This window comes from Syngnathoides biaculeatus, chromosome 13 (genome assembly GCF_019802595.1).
Source record: "Syngnathoides biaculeatus isolate LvHL_M chromosome 13, ASM1980259v1, whole genome shotgun sequence".
NCBI lineage: Eukaryota > Metazoa > Chordata > Actinopteri > Syngnathiformes > Syngnathidae > Syngnathoides > Syngnathoides biaculeatus.
The window spans coordinates 11,456,776-11,479,058 of NC_084652.1; the positions used below are offsets into that span (position 1 = coordinate 11,456,776).

The window sequence follows — 22,283 nt, forward strand, 5'->3', positions numbered from 1 at the left end:
TCAAGCCTTGGAGAAAGTGCTGACTGAGGGGGTACCAGGGTGGACCGGCGAGGAGTTGGCATTGGCGTGTCTGTGAGCAGCGTGGATGTGGGCGTGCGCCCCATGACCGTGCTCCTCCACGTCCCACCGATCTGGACAGCGACGGCGTGAGTTCATGAAGAAATTGGAGACGGTGGAGAGCTCCAGGCCTAGCTGTTGGGAGATGGTGAGCTGCATCTCCTTGGAGGGACGGCGGTTCTCTCGGAAGATGGCTACCAAGGTACGACGCTGCAGGTCTGTGAAGACCAGCCGCTGCTTCTTTGGCACCTGGTTGCGCTCTCGTCCTCGGTCTTCCTCCTTGCGTTTACATGCTGGAGACACAAAGGGAGGACAAGAAATGAGCCAAAAACAAGAAAAAACACAGCTTCATTTTAATCCCTCTCAAATTGAGTTTTTACGCATGAACTCCAGGACACAAATTTTAATGCTCAATGACAACAAAACATGAAATGGCAACACAGTCATATGGCAATGGGACATTTGTTAACATAAATGACCATGTTCATATTGCGTTTTGAATACATCCCGATTGTTGTTATCCGCTCGAATAAATCAACATCTCAAATGGAGTCCTTTGCTTTGCCCCAGATGAAATATAATTGTTGCCGCAGTTAGTATGGAAGCTGTAAGCCACACGATTCCATGTCCACAAAATTGATGTGGTCGGCACTTTGGCCAGTGGCAAGTTTTGGTACAGCCTAGAACAGAAATTCCCAACCACATCATTAAATTCAAAATTATTTATTAACTACAAGTAATATCTCTTTGATCATCTATCTATGCCAAATAATGTAATGACAGGCGGAAAAGTGAACTGAAACAAGATGACAGAAGGCAATTGTCGCTCATACAAAAGAATAATACGGTAACCTATGTCAGTCCCACAAAGGGCAAGTTTGTTATTTCAAAAGCATACTAATAGCTGATATTAAAAAGCAAAGATACTTCATAAGTTCTATGTTGCACTCTTGGTTTCATATAGCACCATTGTACACCATTGGGTTTCTTTTGGGGTCCATTCCACCATATAGGACCCACGATTCTAGATGCAAACATGGAATTCTTGAGTGGCTCACAGACTGCAGAAGTGATTGGTTAGTATCTCATTTTGTACTATTTTGAAACAAAAGTAGTTACCATATGCGTACTAGATAAGGAACTGCCTTTGGGTTCTATGTTGACCCTTCAGTTTTTCAGAGTAAAAATGTTCCAAGTAGAGAGATTTGTGAATAAATTGTGATTAGATCATTATTTCAGTGGTGGTGGGGGGTGCTGAAGGATTTTTTTTTTTCTATCCAAAATTCAATCATCGACAGAGGGCCTGGAGAAATCTACCTGAAACCCAACCAATCATTGATTATGGGACTTCCTAATCAAAAATTTAAATGAGTGTGCAGGCCTAAGAGGGACCATATTTTTTTTGTGGGCAGTTTTGGCTCACTTCCCTGAGGACAAATTTTTCAGTACGCATGGTGGCACACAGTGTAAGCAGTGGGTATATCATTTATATGTAAACATGTAAAATAATAAACATATTGTCATAATTGAACTAATACAGAAAATGTTATCTTTGTTAGTATAAATTCTACAAATAAAACAGATTAAGAATGATTCCTTGCCTCAGAAAATTCTGCAGTTTCAAAATTACTTCAGGTGGTGCGTTCAGGAACTGTTCAAAATAATCCTTTTACCAAATATTTCCCCAAAATTGGGATGTTTCTTGCTAATCCAATTTGATCCAACTGAATCGTGAAGTGAAGATGAAATACTTTGGCATTGTGCTCTTTATCTTCTTTTACCTTCCCAAACTATCTCGAGGAGGCGGTGGGGTCACGCGTGAATAAATCGCCTTGATTGCGGCTATTTGTGCGGTTGCTGGAATTGGAGGCGCTGCGCTGTGAAATGCTGACAAAGACGCGGGCCGCCGTGCGTAGATGCACCGTCAGTGCACGGGCTCGGTTCTGGCTGTGAACGCTGGAAGGAGTCTGTTCTGTTCTGCTGCCCTAAAAAGCTGCAATGATCGATTTTCCGCGGTTTTCTCCCGAACACGTGGTCCAGTAATCAGGGCTCCCTTCCCCACCCGATCGATCGCCATCGATCCATGTGTGTGTGTGTGTGTGTGTGTGCGTGTGTGTGTGTGTGTGTGTGTGTGTGTGTGTGTGTGTGTGTGTGTGTGTGTGTGTGGCGCGCGCGCGTGTGACCGTGGTATATAACTCGGGAGCGCGCTTTGTGACAAATGGAGAAGAAATTGGTTATCAGTCGAAGAACAAAGAGGTCGTCTCGGAAAAGCCAAAAATGTCTCTCTTAAAAATAATCATCATAACATTAATGTTTTGTTGTGTGCGCGTGTGTGGCTAAAATGCAGGAAAGGCAAAAGGGATGAGGAGCTGGAAGAAGAAAGGCAGCGAGGCTGGCCGGAGAGTGGAGGTGGTGCATGCACATGATTGATGACTTTACAGCAGGTTTAGACAACAACAGTAAACAGATTTGACTGTGAGGGGTGGGGGTGGGGGGGTGATCAATATGAACGTGCACATGTGTATGCATGCGTGACTGCGTGAGCATGCGTGTGTTTGGATCCTCATTTCTCAACGTGTTTGTTACTGCAAGCCAAGCATCATCGCAAAATACTCGTTGTACGTGCACGTCTCTGTCCAGCTCCCCGTTATCGTTTTTTTTTTTCCTCAATTGTTTTAATTTGCCCTCAGATTGATAGCCCCCCATATTGATTGATCCGAAACCATTTCATGGAACGTTTATTCAATTGGTTCAGGTACAGCCAAGCCAGTATCTCCTCCAGGCTCTCTAAGTGCTATCTCGAAATAAACTCAATACCCCCTAATGTAATGACTGAAGGCTAGTGCTAATATAGTGATAATTTAATATGTAATGCCTGTTTTCCAACGAGTTGGCCTCCCGGCCATTTCGCAATGCCAACACTGCTCTGTTTCCCCGACGTTCAAATGCATCGGGAGTGGCTTGGAGCTGGGGTTCCGGACCACTTATTAAACAGGTCGGATCATTCAGTAAAAAAAAGAAGAAAAATCACGTATAAACAGTGGATATAAAAAGTCTACACACCCTTGTTCGATTTGCTGAGATATATATATTTTTTTTGTTTTGTTTTTTTTTGTTTTAATGACACCAACAGAAACCATTCAAAAGGTTTTACGCCAATAAGGTGTAAATGTTAATGAAAACCTCACAACTTGGGGCTTTTGTCAAGGTGAAGGTGTTTATGAATAGTCCCAAACCGCAATCAGTGTTCACACAAAACCTTTGGGCTTATTCTAGAAAGAAAATAAAACGTTGGGAATTTTGGTTTCATCAAAGGCATTTTGAATGGTGACAGCAGTGTGCTGTCTCCCATTATAGGTTACATTAATTTACTTTGGTCTCGTTTGTGCCCAAACTTGGTATTTGAACAGGGTGGTGTAGACCTTTTCTACGCACTGTGCATCCAAAGACTTTATCTTGATCACTATTTCAAAACTTTTCAACCATTAGTGTGGAAAAGTCTACTCGAACCACTTATCTTTACTTAGAGGCACTTGAAATGGTATCAACTGTGCTGACTCCCATTTAACATGAGTTTGAATGTTCTTGGTTAATTCTGGACACAGCCACATCCCCAATTATGATTTTTTTTTTTATTATTATTGAGTTCGACGGGTTATAGGTCACATTAATGGGTGTTGGGTGGGTCTAGAAATGATTTGTCCTGCTCTTATTTTCACAAAAGCCTGGTTCCCAGCAGGGTTGTGTAAATGTTTGATACCAACTATAAATCTATAGGCTATTTTAGATTGACCATGTCATTCCCACACATCACTCTTTCTTCATGGCCAAATACTGTAGTAACAGAGCTAAAATGACTAAAAACAAACTTTGTTGAAAAAAAAAAAAAGACCTTTCAACTAATCAAAAGCAGCGTTTCTGATGAAAATAGCAAGCATTTTTATCTCTACGGGTCATTCATCTTCACAGTTCACTTTGCTTAATGTGGCAACTGGCTTTGGGTTTATTTGTCTGCGTCCACCTTCAAATGGGAACATCGGGGCTCCCACTGATTGTAGATACTGGTAAAATCTGTTATTTATTCACCATTGTATATAATGTATAATATAAGATAAGTTCAGACAAAATATACAGTCATGGATTGCGTTTATTGTTTGCCGCTTTAGGTTGGGGACCACTGTCTTAGAGTACAATGGTGCCGCCATCCTGCTTTGCAAAGGTCTGAGTGTGGTCAATACATATTTCAGATAATCAATAGGTCCATTTCAAACGGTGCCCCTGAACGCTTCGCACCGCAGCAATGAATGGGACCACAGGGAAGTAAAAGAGGGAGTATCTCATTAAATTGGCCTCTCTCGAGACAAGAAGAAAAGCGCCAGAGCTATCTTTAGGTCCCTCATTATCAAATGGGCCTTTCTGAAGGGACAAGCGGCCACACTCTGAGGTCTCGAGTGGCTTTCGCCTCATTTCATATGTCAACAACGGCCACTTCATCGCAGATGCCGGTTTAAGACAAAGATTAAGTCATTAGCTCCTATTCTGCGCTTCATCGTTTCAGAGTTTGTGCACTCGTGATAGTGTTGGAGAATGAGGATGGTGATCGGAAGGTGCAGTCAAGAGCCGTTTGGCAGGTGTCGAATTCCTTTAGTTTGCCACTCATGTTATCGTTTAGCCAGGGAAGCTGCACACTTGCATCATTATTGTGATTGGACTGGACACTTTATTAGGCACATCCATCCATCCATTTTCTTTGCCGCTTATCCTCATAAGGGCCGCGGGGTGTGCTGGAGCCTATGCCAGCCGTCAACGGACAGGAAGCAGGGTACACCCTGAACTGGTTGCCAGCCAATTGCAGGGCACACAGAGATAGACAACTGCTGCACTCATAATCACACCTATGGGCAATTTAGAGTCTCATGTTTTTAGGGAGGTAGGAGGAAACCAGAGTAGACGGAGAAAACACACACAGGTGCGGGGAGGACAGGCAAACTCCACACAGGGGAGACACGGGATTAGAACCCCAATCCTCAGAACTGTGAGTCTGACACTCTAACCAGTTGTCCCACCGTGCCGCCCTGCAATACATTAATATATCAAAGTATATTAATGATTAGGCAGTGTTTCCCAAACTTCTTCAGTTTGAGACACAAATTACAAATGTGTTTCCTATAATTTAAAAAAAATAAAATATGTTCCCTCGCTGGGATCCAAATTTACATTTCACGAAACCATATTGGGCATATTCAGTGTACGGTACAAACTAGTGATAAAGAGAATAAATTTCTTACATTTAAAAAAATATTTGGCAAGAAATTTTAATCAATTAAACAGTTTGTAAAAACTGACTTGTGATCATTTTGGGGTAACCGGTCTTTTAGAAACACCCCTCACTCTGCACTATTCAACAACGCTGCAAACTATGTTTGTTGAAAGTATTCTAAACAATAGAAAGAGGATTATCATCTTCATAAAGGTGCAATTCCAGTTTTTAGGTATTTCTTTTGAAGGCAATCAAGTACATATTAAACTTTCCACGTTATTAAATGAAGCCCACTTAAAAATCAATAAATCAAGTCTAATATTTATGGGAGGTATAAAGGAACAGCAAATCATAAGAAAATCAATTGAGGCGAATTTGCCAATTGCAGCAAAAATGTTATTACTCATTTGTGTGTGTGTGTGTGTGCGTGTGTGTGTGCGAGAGAGAGAGAGAGAGAGAGAGAGAGAGAGAGAGAGAGAGAAATGAGGACGGGTGGGGTTGTTGGGGGTGGGGGGTGCAGACGGTGAACTAACCGCACCGTGCTGCTGCTAGTCGACCCCTGGACGGGGGGATGAGATCGGGCTTTGTGTGCGGCGAGACGGGCCCTCTCCCGTCCTGGACGGACTACTGTAAGGCGAGAAACAGTTTTGTCAATCACTGTGTGTCACACCTCTCAAGATGTACGCTTATTGAATGTATTGATCAGATTATAGGCTCTCTCATTGCCCAGGACAGAATGGTGCAGCAACCCTCTCGCACGCATGCAGCGGCCCTGACTGCCTACCTGCCTGCGCGCCCGTACGCACGCGCGCGCGCATGCTGCAGGACGCCCGCAATTGATCAGGATCGGATTATTTGAAACATTTCCTTTAGTTGTCAATTGAAAGCGCGCGTTGTCTTGTCGGGACAAGCGATGGGAAGCATTTGAATGGCTTGTAAACGGTCCTATTGGCTTTTGTTTTTTATGCCTTCTCCGTTTGTCTTTAGCGTTTCCTTCAATACGAATTAAGATAAAACGCCCAATTTCACCCGAGTGACTCCTATTTTTCTTTTCAACTTTGTTTGATTTTCTTAAGGGCAAACATAACCACGGAAAAAAACGTGAAGTTAAAAAAGATATGACAACAAATGAACGTGATACCTGTATTAGATTTGTTTTCGTACCTTTGGTTTATACCTTTGTAATCAAATTATTTGCACAAATGTGCTTTAAACTAATTTAACCTTTTAACACCTGTTCCACAGCAGGATGTATGATATTAAATAACTAAATGAAATCATTCAAAAGGGTTTAGCTAAAATATATAATTTCTCAACCTCCAATTTCAAGCACATGCTGTAGTTTCAAAATTACTGCATACAGAGACTGTTTTAATCCTGCAATTTTAAGAGATAAAGCCATTAGACGTTTTACAACCAGACTTTACTGTTGGTGTGTTGTGTGATTTTATGGCTTTCCAAATTAGAAGTAAATCAAAAGGACAACTCTAAAGCACGTAAATTGAAGCGCCGTGCTTCCATTTGCTGCATATATTTCAACTCACGAACCTCATTAAATCTTGCACACAAATTAAATTTATGTCATAATTATGAGATTGATCTCAGTGTGGCCTGGTGGCCATTCAATCAGGAATAGGGGGAGGGGGGGGGGGAATTATATGCTCTGTACGTCATGAAAGATAATTGTGAATATTTGATGAAGGTGCAGGGGAGGGGGGTCTTTTGCTATCTAAAACTTTGCAAAGATCTCCCTTGCACTCCCACATGGTGATAATTATGCCACACGTGTGTTTTAGGAGTGAGAGCGGGGAGGAAATAAGGGTGCAGGGCAAAGGAATTATGCTATGCGCTGGTCCAGAGCCAGACGTGAAACGAAGAGGAGGAAACAAGGGAAGGAGGGAAGGAGAGCAGAAGAGAGGAAATCGATAGCGATTCAGAGCGAGTCAGATGAGCCTAAACAATGTATGGCGCAGACACACACACTCATGCATGCCTCCATAAAGACGTGCTGTATATTGCAAAGGTCATAAAGCGAGACTTCAAATCAAATGACATCATACGTATGACGATTTGCTGACATGGACAAGAAAGCACAGTTCACTCTGAATACGAATGCCCTTTGGAAGGCCCATTTGCGATCAAGTATCAAACATTACTCTTTGGCACAATTTGCCCACCCATTGCCTTTTTCTAGCATTTTCCGGCAGAGGATGTTGACGGGTGTACTCCCGAAGCCACTTACAGCGCCCTTTTTGTGCGAGCGTGCCGTGAGATGGGAACGTTGACCACAGATTTGACTTTGCTTACCTACAAGATGCTGTTACAAGCAGCTTTCGCCGCCACTTTCTGCCTTCCCACCCCCCTCACCCCATCACCCCCCACCCCAGGCCTCCGTCTCCCTCATACTTATCAATTATTAAGGTCGCTATTGATCCTTTCACTAGCCTGCCTCTATCAGGCTGTTCACACAAAGCGCGGACCTGGATGCCTTCACTCAATCAATGGCAGCTCATAGCCCCCATGCTGTATGTGCAGGGCTTATATTCCGCATCATTTCAACACCTAAAAACTCTCTGAAGCTGCATCCCACTCATGGTCTTGGTCTGTGAAATGAATTGAGATGATTATCTGATGATAGGCAAGTAGGAGCTCCATTAGAATGAGCGCAAGGCTTTGTTTATTTTAGCTATCTTTCACCTTCCACATTTTCTGTCTGATCTACTGTATTCAAGCTACAAAAAAAAAAAACCTTGACTGCCTGTTAGCGGGTTAGCCAGAACCGTTGACGTTTCTGTCATGCTGCAGCACATGGAGGGGAAATATATAGAAAGGGGGAGGGCTGACAGGGAAACAGAATTATTGATCTCCAATGTGCAAAGCCAGGCAAACAGAAAAAGGACGGAGTTACCCCATTAATGACACTCAGAACCTCGTCTGATAATCCCCATTTATCTAGCCATCCATTCCAATACCTGGAAATTCTGCTGTTCATCTCGCTGTTCTATATTAACCTCACTCGTAGCAACGTTTAGCACCTCACACTTTTGTCACATTTTTGTTCTGTGTCAATTTAACAATTCCGGCACTGTCCCCGTTAGCTGGGTTTTGTGTAAAATTGGGGGGGAAATGATCCGTCTACTGTTGTTGTCATGCAACTTGTGATGGATTTCCGTGTAAATGAAGCTTCCCCAGTGTCTGCCGCTGTGTTTCTCCACCTCTGTTAGAACCATTAGAAGCATCCTACACCGCACCGCCTAACTGAAATATCACAAAATGTTTAACAACTAAATGAAATCGCGATGATTTCAATTGGAGTCTGCTCAGTTGAACACAAGCCATTCTGTTGTGTGAATGGCAGCAGTGCAGATTTATTGAACTGAAGAGGATTTCATTTTTCCGCCTGCCGCGACACGTTGCTAGCATTGATAAACGGACAAAGATGTATTTGTCATGAATCAATGATTTGAGTGAAATTGGACAATTTCCCACAGCAGCCCTGATCTCTTATAGGACAGCAGATCACTTGATCAACACTAACCAACCACAACATTATGACCGCTTGCAAAAAATAAGTATACCCAAAGTTATATCAAACATTATTTTGCAAATATGCACAGTTTTGATTGACACTGACAGAGGTTTTCATTTAACTTTTTTTAATGTGCTTATAATTTGCAGTCTTACAAGTGATCCAAATACTTTCTCACGCTCATGTTACTCACCAAAATATTAGTCACGTCTCTCTATTATGATGCAGATCAGCATTCAAAAATAAGCATATTGTCAAATGAATCCCTAACTTAGAGTCCCAATCAAAAGTGAGCGTTATTATTGTGTGGGATAGGCTATTTGTAATTTTTTACATTTCTTACCCTATGTTGTGATTGACACGTTCACACTAGAAAACAACAGATGTTTACGTGATTTTAGATATCACACAAGCTATTTTGACAGCTAGTAGCGAAATGGTTTACACCAAATATGATCAATTCTCGTTAAAAGCTGCAATAAGCATTTTAATTCTCAAAATAGTGTTAAACGCACTCATAGCGCCCACTTTTCACATCTTTCTTGTGTTCTAATTTTAGAGACTTGACAACGGACTGCTCAATGGAAAGTCGCATGCAACTTGTGGTCACTGCGTCTTTCAGCTCCCAATACACGTATCGATCCGCGTGCCACATTTAAAAGGGAGAGTGGGAACTGGTGTATTGATCAGGCAGCCTGGGGTCAGCCCCCGCTTTCTCCCTCACAAAGTTGGCCGGCAAGCCCGCAATCTATTATTTACAGTCTGGAAATGGTTCCGAAAATAATAGTAATAACTGTGGACGGTGGATTTATGGTGTTTTGGTGCTGAACAATGTTGCATAAATTATAGGTCGGAAATTCCCAGCCATTGTGCCACAATTTCCCTTACATGGTGTGAAAATTCTTTATTCACCAAAAATGATGTATATCTTTGTTCCCCTATCCATGCTAGCGGCTTAGTGTGACAAGCATAACCACGAGTTAGCAGAAGATCCTAACTTCTAAATCCACTTTTTGTAAAAATTTTCTCGGGTGGTGCGTGTCGCATGCGTGTTTTAGGGATATAAAAGATGTAGTTTGACTTAATAAAGTTTGGGAAACCCTGCTGTGGGGGGCTTTAGTGCTGAAGACCGGCCTTTGTATTGGCTGCATCAACTGTCCATGGTGCTGAAATGTGAGGCCCGTGCAAGTTGAGTGTGCCCTTTCACAAGTTCGGATCAATTCCGTGATGTAATAGCGATAAAATGACGCTCGCTTACCGGCCAGCCTCAGAGCAGACATCCGCTGGAACTCCGGCTCTTGCAGCCACTTCCACATTCTCCTGAACGTCTCCCGGCCCGATTTAAGCTTACTCCAGGGTTTCGGGTTCCTGAGCAGGTCCGAGAGCGTCCCCTGGGATCGGCTTAGGATCCTTTGGGCGAATATGGCCTGCGGGATGGAGTATCGCTTCAATTCTGCCGTTATTCTCTGGGCCACTTCTTTGGTGTTGATTTCCTCTGCCTGGATGCCCGAGCCAGCGCCCGCCTGCCCGCTACCGTGGCCGTGCCTTTCCCGATCCCCCAGCATCACCGCGCCGCCGGGCTGCGAATGGAGGTGGCCGTGCGGGTGGTGGTGCATGCCGTTCAGGTTGGAGATCATGCCGTGCCCGTGGCCCCCTAAGCTCCTCGCCAGGTGCTCCTGCTCGCTCCTGGACAGCATGGAGGCGTGAGACTCGAACCCCGACACCGGGGAAAGCATCTTCGCTTCGGCGGAAAGGTGCGCGCTCGGGCCGTAGGAGGAGAGCGGCTGCTGGGGGTTGTGCAAAGAGCCCAGGCCGCTGGGCAGCGGGGACAGCGAGCCGTGGCCCATGCCAGACATTTCTTTGGGATAGTGATTGTACAGATTGCCCATGGGGGCCAGCCCGCGGTGGTCGTCCCGCATCAGCGTGAAGCTGCCGCTGACGTTCCCGGAGGAGAGGCGCTGGTGGGCCGCGGCGTGGTGGTGCGAATGCGGATGGTGAAACTTCTCTGACACGGTGGAGATGGGAGGTAAATGCTGCAGCGGGGCAAGGGTCGTGTACGTGTTGCTCAGACTCATCGCGTTCTCGCACATGCTGATGGACGGGTGCAGGTGTCCCGACAACGAAGATGGATCGGGCCGGTAGTCTCCGCTGGAGCTCTCCAGGATAGAAGTCATGCCGGAGACCATCGCGGAGCGCGCGCCGGGGGCGTGCGACACCAGATTCCGGGAAGCGGCGCTGGGGGAAGGCGACGGCCGCGAGCTCATCAGGTTCCCCACCTGGGAGTGCGAGGAGATGCTGTGGAGGTTTTCCATGGTGAGCTCCATCTGTTCCCCCTCCGAGTCTCCCTCCCCACCCTCGCCCGAGTCTCTCGCTCTTCCCTAAGCCTCCTCGCCGTCCCGGACTGATAAAATTACCAGAACACGTGGACGCCGATCCATCGATTAGAACCCTTCGATCGCTCCAATTCGGGCGTGGAGAACTTGTGCTGTTCCCACGCACGCAGGTGTGGCGCGTCCTGGCAGCGTCGTGAGGCTTTAAGCGTGCGGTGGGGGTGTGCGCGGTTATATCTCATCTCTGATCCAACAGCGCTCCCATCTGCGAGTGGTTGAGAGGCGTGGACGCGCATCGGCGGGCACGCGGGCACATTGAGCCCCCACTCTGCCTGAAATTGCGTGGAAATAAAATTCGTCACGGCGGATTTCGTACAAGTGAAGAGGTTTTAGGATCATTTAGTGCAGGGGTGGGAAACATCTCTGACTATGTCATCTCTATATCAATTCTAAGGTCAATCTCAGAAGGTCTATTCAACGCATAAAACACATTTACACTATTGTTCCAAATTTTAGAAATATAAACTGCTAAACATTTGTTCGATATTTGTGTCGTATTTGTCATATTCGTTAAAAAGAAAGGGCTGAATTATGTCCTCGGATAACATGGCCTCCAGTCATGATTTATTGCGCAGGCTGCGGAATTTGGGCTCTTCGCGTATTTTTCTCGAAGCTTTCCAGGGACAATCAAAAATTAATAATATATTGTAAAAGAAATCAAACAAAATCGATGTTACTTTCTGGATTTTTTTTTTTTTTTTGCGCACAATTATTTTGCGGATAAACTTTTTCTTGCTGTTTTCCCACAGACTGTATGGTTTTGCATTTCTACGCTTTGTGATAAAGCTGATCGAAATATTGACTGACAGAGATTAATGACGAAGGTGGTGTGCTTGTAAGGGGTGGGGGTGGTGTAGAGGTCACAAAGTTGGGATCGAGCAGGAACGCTGCACATCATTCCGGTTTTGCCAACTTCACCTGAGGAAGTTGGATTTGCAGAATTGGTTCAAACACGACATGGACGTCCGTAATATGTAATCAATTTGATTAATTATATTTTTCGGTGCCTAATTCGCACTATTTTCCGTTAAATATTCTCATCCCGTTTTAATCCCAAATGTCAAAATTTCCCGGTGAACATCCGTGAATGAAAAACGTAACACAAAAAAAAAGATCAAATAAAACGCCACCATTTCATAAACTAAAGCCTCCTTCGATCTAACGCAGGTCGACTTAATTGGAGGCTGTCGTGCATTATTTCTTGGGAGCAATTTTAACACTTTAAATACAAATTTAGTACGTGAATAAACCAGTCTTTACATCCAATCAAGTTAAACTATTAAAATAGGATTAGTTGCCTCAATAAAATTTTTTAAAGGCTTCATTGACCGTCAAAAAACGAACAGAGAATAAAATACTACACTGTGTGTAAGCGTGTGTGAGTAATATTCTCTCAAATATCACTAAAATGTTTAAAATGTCTTTCGATCCTGCAAAAATATTGCCGGTAAATTCAAGTTAGAATCACTGTTAAAACAGTTATTTAGGTTATTTTTTTTTAATAAAAAAAAGCCTGGCCTACTATGAATACAATTAAAATGTTAAAGTTCCAAATATATTTGAAATTACAAATTGAGGACGCATAAATTCTCGCCAATTATAAAGCGCCTAACAAGTTATTTAAAAAATAATTACAGATACTTTTCGAATATCTCCAGATGAGGCCTCTCATGAGCAAAGCTTGACATTCTTTCTGCATTTCTGGCTGCGAATTTAATTAGGACGTGATGAGACGCTTGCAAAAGAGAGCACAAACAATAAGCGCGTTCTTCTCGGATATGATCAAGCTCCGTGGTTAAGCTGTTTGTTCCCCAGTTGCGGGATTGATCGCAAAGTTCGATGTATCGATCATCGATCACTTCACTCTCACTCGGCGTGCTTTCCTAAATACAGAAACGTTTTAACCCCTTTCTTTTCTTTTTCTTTTCCCATTTGTGCGTGTGTGTCTGCAACTTGATTCTTTGCCAACGAGACGACAGAAACACGCCGGATAAAGTAAGTGTCACGCAGCGTGTTTTGATGTCTAACGAACTAAAAATTGATAATGATAATTGGTCATGGTCGTGGCTTGCTGTTTGTCTACGTCGAAGTGGCTGATGGGAAGTAAGAAGCAACAGCAAAGCGACCCAAGAAAAATGTACACTTTTCTTTTCTTTCGCTTATTTGACTAAAACCACTTTCTTTTTTCTAAAATCATACATCCATGTCCTTTTCCTTTAAATATACCCTAAATACATAGTTCTAAATGTTCATTTTTCGATGCCATAGTATATGGGGTGTTATTTTGGAATAAACTTAATTGAATTTGGAAACGCATATAAAATATTAAACAGTATCGAGGAGCAAAATGTGTTTATTTTTGCGGACAACAGATGCAGAGTTGACCTCATTATGCACAACCTCAGTCTCAAAATCACGGGTGAGATGTAAGTATTAAATGCCAAGGATTAAATAGATCTTCCATATTTGATCAATAAATCTGGGCTGTAAATCAGATCAATTTTTAAAAGATGCAAAAGTCATTGAACTGATTAATTGACTTCTAAACCTTTCAACGGCGTGTCCGTGAAGTTATGAAACTAAAATAGAAATGAAAGAAACAATTATCTAGAAATCAAATTTCCGTCATTTCTCAAAGTATTGCAATATTACCGAATTTGTGATATAAACTCTGTTTATTCCAAATATGTTTGAGGTTGTTTCTTTGAGTTATTTTTAATCAGAGCCTCTTAATGGTATTCACAAAATCTGAGGGTCAAACTCTGATTGGCATTTTAAAATCTATCAGATAAAAAAAAATTAATGCAAAAGTTTTATATATATATTTTTTTAAAAATAACCTTAAGAAGCAAATGTTGGTTTTTAGCTTTTTATCGATATGTGTGCTCTCCAAAATGAACCACAGAGTTCAGGTTTACATAAAATGTAGATATTAGACATAAATCTACTATGGTTGAGAAAATGTGTACCTCACTCGGCAATGTAAATAAAGCATTGCCAGATTTCTTAAACGCCAGTTTTGAAATACCGGAAGGAAGATATTCACCCAACAGGTGACGTGACGGAGTCGTCAAATATTACTTTCAGATTTAGTGACTGACTGATCATGGAATTCACCCCCCCCCCACCCCCAAAAAAGACTCATATCAAGTGTCAAAAGTGTTGTGACGGTCTCAGATTCTGATCCTCCTTGCTTCGTTTGACATTTCGCCACATTATGATGACATTTTTATTAATCGCCTGTCCGTTTACCAACCGAACCTGCGCAGGAATAAAACTTGTGCTTGAATCCGCAGCCTCTCAGGCGCGGTTGCTTAGTAACAGATGAAAAGACGTACTGAGCCCGAACGGTCAATCAATTGCTGCGTGTGTTTAAGTACGGCGACGCAATATTGCCTCTGCGCTTAACTAACTGGAAAGTTATTCATTCAAGCGCCTTCGTTTTTTTTAAATGCAATTTCATCTTGTGTTAGAATCAACATGCCAAATGAACACACACGTCCGTTTGTTTCCATTGCACGTACAACCGCATAACATCGTCTTCAATCATTTCATATCCAAAGGTTCGCTTTGATTCTCCTCCTGGGGATTACGTTTTTTTTTTTTTTTCATTTGAGCACTCGGAGCAGGTAAAGCCTTGGGAGGAGAAAACTCTTATCTTGCCCGTACAGAGCCAAAGCAACAGATTATGAGACATAGGCTGCAATAAAGCTTGAAGGGACGCGTTGGACATCGTTGGCCTGCTCCAAATCCAACAACAACAACACAGACCGAGCAGTTTAGAGCGGAAGAATTAACAAATGAAAAACATAAAACAAAGAACATGAGAGGTGTATTTAAAAAAATAACAACAAGAACAACCATAGAACCTTTCCTTATTAATGTCTATTTGCTTAATGTGAACAATGCAAGACGCCATAGATGGGCTAATGAATCTCACACCCTTCAAGTAATGGCAATTTGCACGCAAACGGTGAAGCAGCACATATAGACAGACAATATACCAACGTTAACAGGCATGAACAATGGCTAATATTGGTGCTGGATTACACCCTTTTTGGTGTGTGTCTCTCTGTCTGTACTATACTGTGCCCCAGTGATCGATAATTAAAAAACACATTCAACATTGTTGGGCTGGGGTTTTAGTTGGGGCTCAGCTGGTAAAGCGTTAGCCTCATGGTTCTGAGGACCCGGGTTGGATTCCGACCCCACCTGTGTGGAGTTTGCATGTTCTTCCCGTGCCTGCGTGGGTTTCCTCCGGGCACGCCAGTTTCCCCCCAGATCCCAAAAACATGCAACATTAATTGGACACTCCAAATTACCCCTAAGTGTAATTGTGAGTGCGACTGTTGTCTGTCTCCATTTGCCCTGCGATTGGCTGGCAACCAGTTCAGGGTGTACTCCTCCTCCCTATGTAGGGATAAGCGACAAAGAAAATGGATGGGTGGTTTTAGTTGGTGAATGGAATTTCCATTCATTTCAATGTGGAAAAAGTGATAAGAGTTACAAGCATGTGCTCATACGTCAAGAAAGTAGTATTCTTAATACCTCACAAGGAAGTACTCTATGCGTTATCGGAATATTTTCTTTACACATGAACTCTTCACTAACATTTTTTTTAAAAATCTCAAATAATCATCAGGGCTTCGTGTTGTACCTGTACTTAATACTCTAACCCACATGTACACCGGATAGATGGATGGAAGTGAAAATGTGAGAAATATACCACTTTCATACACTCGATTGATTTTAAGCCTCGAACAAAGACAGACAGAGAAAGATGAAGACAGAGAAGGTTTTGTTGAGAGAAATGAGGAATAGATGAAGCGGCGCTTGCCAGGTTTACACTTTTCTCATTTTACCAGTCACCGGGGCCACATTAGAGTGAGTTTGCCAAATTCTGACGACACGAAGGAGACGAAGGCATGTACGTTCAACGTTCGGTTACTTTAAAAGTTGTGCTTGTGAGCAACAGGGAAGGGAGAGCGAGAGAGAGCCACGCTGGTGTTAAGGTGATTAGTCTGGTGGGTTGGCGATAGAGAGAGTTGATCAATAAGCCATCGATCTCCCATTGCAAGTGTCAGGGGGGGTAGTGGGAACGAGGGGGCGGGAGGGGGTGTGGGGGTGGTGGGGCGAGCAAGGATAGAGAGGGAGTGGGGCCTGGCTTGACTTTTAAAAATCCTTTACTCTGCGGATGACAAATAACCCATTAGATCGCAGGAGGGCTGGGAAATCTGGAGCGCGTACTGGAAATACACACAATGTATCCGCAAGTGTATCCACCGGTGCAATTTATAAATGTTCCAGATGTTCCTCAGTTTTAACGAAGTTTTGAAAGTGTGAGCCAGCCGCCCCAACCGCCCCCCTTCCCCCCTACTCCCGCAACATTGGCCTCCAAAAAAATCTTTGGAATGTGTAGGAACTATTGAGTCCAATGCAGTTGAAGTTAGCTAGCAGACCATTACTTCCAAGAGTTCCTGTAGGCTGAAATATTCACTCAAGCAAGGCTCACTCGATAGTTGAGCCCGAGGACTTTTAAAATGTTTAGCAATTAAGTCTTTGAGCAAAAGGTGAGCGTTTTGCACACAAGTGCTAGCCAAGCACTACCTACACTTGTGTGTAAAAGGCTTATGCTACGAGTAGATTTGTAGTTTAAAGCACTGTGTAAAGTATAACTTCAATATTGTGTAAAACATATGGTATCATTTGTTATTTTATGTACCGTAGATCAGTGGTTCTCGATTTTTTTTTTTTATACCATGTACTGCCCCCACAAAAATACAATAGCTCTTCTAGGAACGCCATCATTACGACATAAAATTGCATAAGCAAAGTAGACATCAATAATGACACAAAGATTTATTCATTCATTTTCTGAGCCACTTATCCTCACGAGGGTCGCGGGATTGCTGGAGCCTACCATCGGGGAAGAGGCGGGGTACACACTGAACTGGTTAGCCAGCCAATCGCAGGGATATGGAGAAAAATGATTCTTATATCAAAATGATTTTTGATTTAAAAATGTTGGCCTTCTGAAAAGTTTGTTCATTCACGGATGGGGGCAATCACTCTGTGACATCACTACGGTGGGATGGAAACTCTGCGTGTTTTGACTGCTTTTGTCTGGTCTGGCATCTCTCTGCTTCCTCTTTATTGGTAATGTTCCATGGATTCTCTATGGGGTTTAGGCCTGGGGAACTTGCTGGCCTATCAAACACAACGACTTCAGGGTTTTTTAATCAGCATTTGGTAGATTTGGTAAGTGCTAGGTCCAGCTGGTGCACAAAATCTATACAAGAGGCTCCTCGACCCCCAAATCTAACGCAAAAATCCACTTTCATCTGAATTTGGGAATTTAGGAGTTTTACTTCATAAATTAAAGTAGTGAAATAATGCATTTTTGAGTTTATTGAGACAAACTTGTGTTAGAGCGCTGCCAACTCTGTAAAGACCTTTGCAAATGCAAATCTATTAACAGAAGGGGTAAAGTTAGCGATTAGTTTTAATGGATCATTTGTAGAGTGGAAATTCTAAGGGGGGGGGGGCAACAGCAGAAGCCATTCCATCCATTTTCTTCCATTTATCCTGCTGAAGGCCTTCGGCGAGCAGCCTGCAATTTAAATATTATAAGAAAAATGCACACCCCTAACCGATACATAAAGAAATATATTATTTACAATGTCAGAATAACTGCTCTGAAAAGGTTCATTAAAAAATAATTGAGTCCTAAATCTTTTACACATTATTGTAAATACACGCACGGCCTCATTTATTTAACCAGGCAGATGCTGTTTTGCTAGGCGAATAAATGTTGCCGTCCGGCCGGCAATGGCGCGCATGTCCGCGGGGACACTTTTAGTCGCTCCCCTGTGTAATCCGCGCGGGGCCGGCTCAGCGGGGGTGCAATGGGAGGTGAAAGGTCATGTGACCCCCGGAAAAAAATATCACAAGAGCCCAAAGCAAAGACGCCAGAATGACAGAAGAGGAAATAGTTATTGGACACCTTATCATTTTTATTACCGCCAGCAGGAAGTCTTTGGCCACATTAGGTGGGGCGTACACAGTAGCAAGAGCCTTGTAATATTTCTTCCATTAACGTAGCTTTGAATTCATTGATTGACTTAAACTTATGTTGATTTGATGGTACATATATAATACATGTACAGTATTTTTCCTGTTCAAAATACTCGTGGAAATGCCACATAGTTTTGCCAGTACTCACAAATATTGGAGGGAAAAAAATAGCTGAGGTTTACAACACTTTAAGCAAAAGATATGTGAACACACAAGGTGGAGCAACACATGTATGCAATCAATAAGAGAATATTTACTGGCATATATTCTTTATCCTCTGTGGAAAAACCACTATCAGCTAATAAACAAAAAAATTAATGTGTGAATCTTTTTACTTCTCAGAATAATGCAAATTCCTGTGGACCGTATGGCTAGTGGAATATTCCAATTTTTTTGTGGCTTTACGTTAATGTGTTAGAAGAAATCCCAGGGACTTGACTTGTAAATGTATACATTTCTTGATTTTCTTCTTTATTAAGAAAGTAAAGTACTGTTGAGATTAGGAGTAATACAAATGTGTTTTTTTAAAAAGAAGAAATTATTAGTTTTAATGGTAAAGTCTCATTTTGAGAAATGGGGACAGGCAAAAGATGCTATTTTTCCACTGTCTAAGGTAGCATAAATTAATCATTTAAATTGTATTTCTTAAATATGCACTAGGATCACTTGTCTTAATGAAAATATATTTCTCAGTTACTTTTATCCCGCATTTGCAGGTTTTATTTCATGAGGATGCAAATGGCACAGATTCATTGAACTGGCCCATCTGTGGAGAGCCAACGGTGGAACTTCTCGTGTCGCAAATCTCAGCCCGATGGGAGAATTGATGGCTAACCTCGATGTTGTAAATCTACAAAATATCTACTGGAAGGAATCAGAACTGGCGAAATCGGTGTTAAAAAGGTAAATGACTGGAACGACGGCCTCTTTGTTTGCTTCTCCTCCATTACCTCATGTTCCTCTCATTTCTCGCCATCCTGCCTCTCTCCTTCCCATGTCCTTGTCTCCCATGTGCCACTATCCACCCCCCCACCCCCACTTCACCCCACCAACACCACCACCCACCGCCTCCTTTTACCTGCTTGCTCCCGGAGCCCCGCCCCCACCTATTGTCTTTTCCGCCACACAGTCCCTCAAATTAATGTAGCGATATTGACAAGTCGCTGGCGGAGGAAGCATTGATCATTGGGGGGGGGGGAGAAAGCACGCTAGGGGTGAGGCCCAAGTGCCCCTCACGCGGGGGGGGGGGGGGGTGACGCCTTCCTCACTGTCACCCTGCCATTTAAATGACTGTAATCATCCAGAAGGAACATGACACTCCATCAGTTGATTTTGCGCGGTTGGATTCTCCTCCCTGATTGGTGGAGCGGCGGCGATGAAGGTGACAAAAGCAGATCTCGGGCACAAATCGGGCTCCCCAATACCGCACTCGGGCAGCCAATGTGCTCCACTCCATCCAGTGTAAACAGGTTAAGGTGGCGCTAAGAATGTGCAAAGGGCCCAGTTGTTCACTATGCCAATTACATAGATGAGGGTATGGAAAGGGCAAATGATAGCCAATCACTGAAGTGCTTTTACTGCCTTCACGCAAGTGCTGACCCTGTGACCCGGTTTCCTGACCCCCGGGCCAAGGGTTAGAGGTCGGAGGACTTTGCCACGTGCTGGCCGGAGGGGGTTGCCATGGTTACCGATCGACCTAAACAACGCAGTCAAGGATTGGGGATCAAGAGAAGAAAGGTCATTGATGTTGTACGGAGCAATGATGCTACACCACCCAGTTCAAATTCATTCATAAATATTTAGATTTTCTTTCTATATTTTTCATTTTACTTTTTCATTTCACGCCACTCCATCTTGCTGCAAATATGCTACGGATTTATGCACTGGAGGATGCACGGTGGAGCAGCTGGAAAGCGTTGGGCTCACAGTTCTGAGGTCCCGGGTTCGATCCCGGACCCGCCTGGAGTTTGCATGTTCTCCCCGTGCCTGTGTGGATTTCCTCCGGGCACTCCGGTTTCCTCCCACATCCCAAGAACATGGAACATGAACTGGAGACTCTACTGGACTGTGATTGTCTCTATGTGCCCTGTGATTGGCTGGCAACCAGCTCAGGGTGTATCCTGCCATCTGCCCATTCACAGCTGGGATAAGGTCCAGCACTCCCCACGACCCTTGTGAGGATAAGCGACTAACAAGGATGGAGTGTTGGATGGATGGATTACAATTAGACATCTCTACAGAATGCCATTAGAAATAAAGACCACTATGGGTGGACTCAATTGATACCTTCAGGTGCATCTCAATAAATGCGAATGTAGTAAAAAAAAAAAAAAAAATTCATTAGCTCAGTTGAAACACCAAAACTTATGTCATACATTGTAATGCTTCATTATACGGAGTGAAAAGTTTGATTTGGATTATATCTTAAAACAAATGAAAACTTCAAGTTCACGATCTTGAGAAAATTCGAATATTACACACAATCAAAAAATGCTTGTATAGAAATTAGTTGGGAATTGGTCTTCGAAGGGTCTTATGCATATGTAAAAAAATATATATATATTTTGATTCTAAATTGACAAGCAAACACATTTCCACTTTGAATTTATGAAGTAGGATGAAAATTTTAAGAAACTAAGGATTTCCTTATTTTAAAAGAAGTGTCCAATTTGGTGTTCTATCCCCCCACCACACACACACACACACATACACACACACACACAGATTTTCTACACTAGACTTTTGTAGTATTATATAGTTAACTAAGAATGGACATGTTTCAACATTAAAGCTGTGCTTCAAAATAATACAGCATATTTCGAAATACAGTAGTACATATTTGCAATACATAACAGTGTATGTAGATAAAACATCAGACTTGGGCATATTTGACCACAGCTGTACTGATTAATTTTGGCTTTTTGTGGTATTTTCAGACTTTAGCATCGATTTTTAACCCATGTGAAATGTCTCAAAGGGTCTCTGACAGCCTTCTAAAAAATAAAATGTGCACGTCGTCTATTTCACCATACTTATAGCACCATCTTGTGGTAGTTGTGCAATAGTTTAGTGACGGAAGTTACAGTACAATATTTCTGTTTGTGTGTCCACTTAGATTGTTATCAGTGTGACTCATGCGGTTTTGAAGTGTATTTTAATGAATTCAGTTAGACCACGCCGGATAATTCAAAATCACTGAAATCATCTTTCCCAATTCAATTGCATGGATATGCCATTAACTCATACCAACCCAACAAAAATACACTCACAACTACACTGTAATAGGTTTTAATAACAAAAATAGCACTCTATTTTACTTTTAAAATATATATATATACTGTATAACGCAAAAACACTAAGTTAAAACTTAATGGGTTTTCTGGAAAAGTTTATCGAGGATGTCTTACATGCTCCCCAAAAAATTGCACAGTTGCTTTGTTTTTCATTGCCAAAAATAATATTTGACTCTGCCAGGTGCCTCTGTTGGGAAAGCGCAACAGATCTTTGCAAGTCAAAACCAGCAGGCATTCGAACAGTTTTTCCCCTCTGGCATTAAAGTCATGAAATTCTTGATCAGCAAGCCTAATATTTTTTGTCTTGTGCCATTGTTGGGACACACACTCACATCCTGCTGGAACAATCAGTATAAGTATTCTTAATATATTTTGTAGACTATCGCACGATTAGTCACTTTAAACTGCTCCCTTTGCACAACAAAGCTGATTCTGATTCTGGTTCCTTGTGGGCGACATGTCATTTGAGCTTTAGTTTTAAAAGCGTACCTATCTATTTTTTCTCCAACCTTCATCCGGCTTGTATATTTTGACAGCTCTCAAATAAATCACCCAACCAGCAGAGACGACCGAAATGCTTTTCAATGTTGAATTCTAGAGGTTTTTGACCTATCCTCATTTCAAATTTGTATTATGATTGTGAAAGGGTTATCGTTGTCATGCTGGAACGCAAATGTCAA

General features: G+C 42.6%; 2 protein-coding genes across 3 annotated transcripts in view; one reads left to right on the forward strand and one right to left on the reverse strand.

Annotated features, from left to right (window-relative positions):
• onecut3b (one cut homeobox 3b) lies at positions 1 to 11,255 on the reverse strand. The gene is made up of 2 exons (XM_061838338.1): positions 10,105 to 11,255; positions 1 to 350 (listed from the first exon to the last, which is right to left on the reverse strand). The coding sequence occupies exons 1-2, from the start codon at positions 11,168 to 11,170 to the stop codon at positions 1 to 3; spliced, it is 1,416 nt and encodes a 471-aa protein (XP_061694322.1). The 5' UTR covers positions 11,171 to 11,255.
• Positions 10,736 to 22,283, forward strand: part of LOC133510439 (organic cation/carnitine transporter 2-like) — a 20,211-nt gene continuing 8,663 nt past the window's right edge. For both annotated transcript variants that reach the window (XM_061838334.1, XM_061838335.1), the window contains exons 1-3: positions 10,736 to 10,872; positions 10,955 to 11,159; positions 19,027 to 19,213. In XM_061838334.1, the coding sequence (XP_061694318.1) occupies positions 19,125 to 19,213 (89 nt within the window). In that variant the 5' untranslated portion in view covers positions 10,736 to 10,872; positions 10,955 to 11,159; positions 19,027 to 19,124. The remainder of the gene's footprint in view (positions 10,873 to 10,954; positions 11,160 to 19,026; positions 19,214 to 22,283) is intronic.

Excerpts from the sequence above, each read along its gene's own strand:
- onecut3b (XM_061838338.1), bottom strand. The coding sequence starts at position 11,170 with ATGGAGCTCACCATGGAAAACCTCCACAGCATCTCCTCGCACTCCCAG. Across the intron at positions 351-10,104 it reads GTCTGCTCTGAGGCTGGCCG|CATGTAAACGCAAGGAGGAA; the intron begins GTAAGCGAGCGT and ends TTGTGTCTCCAG.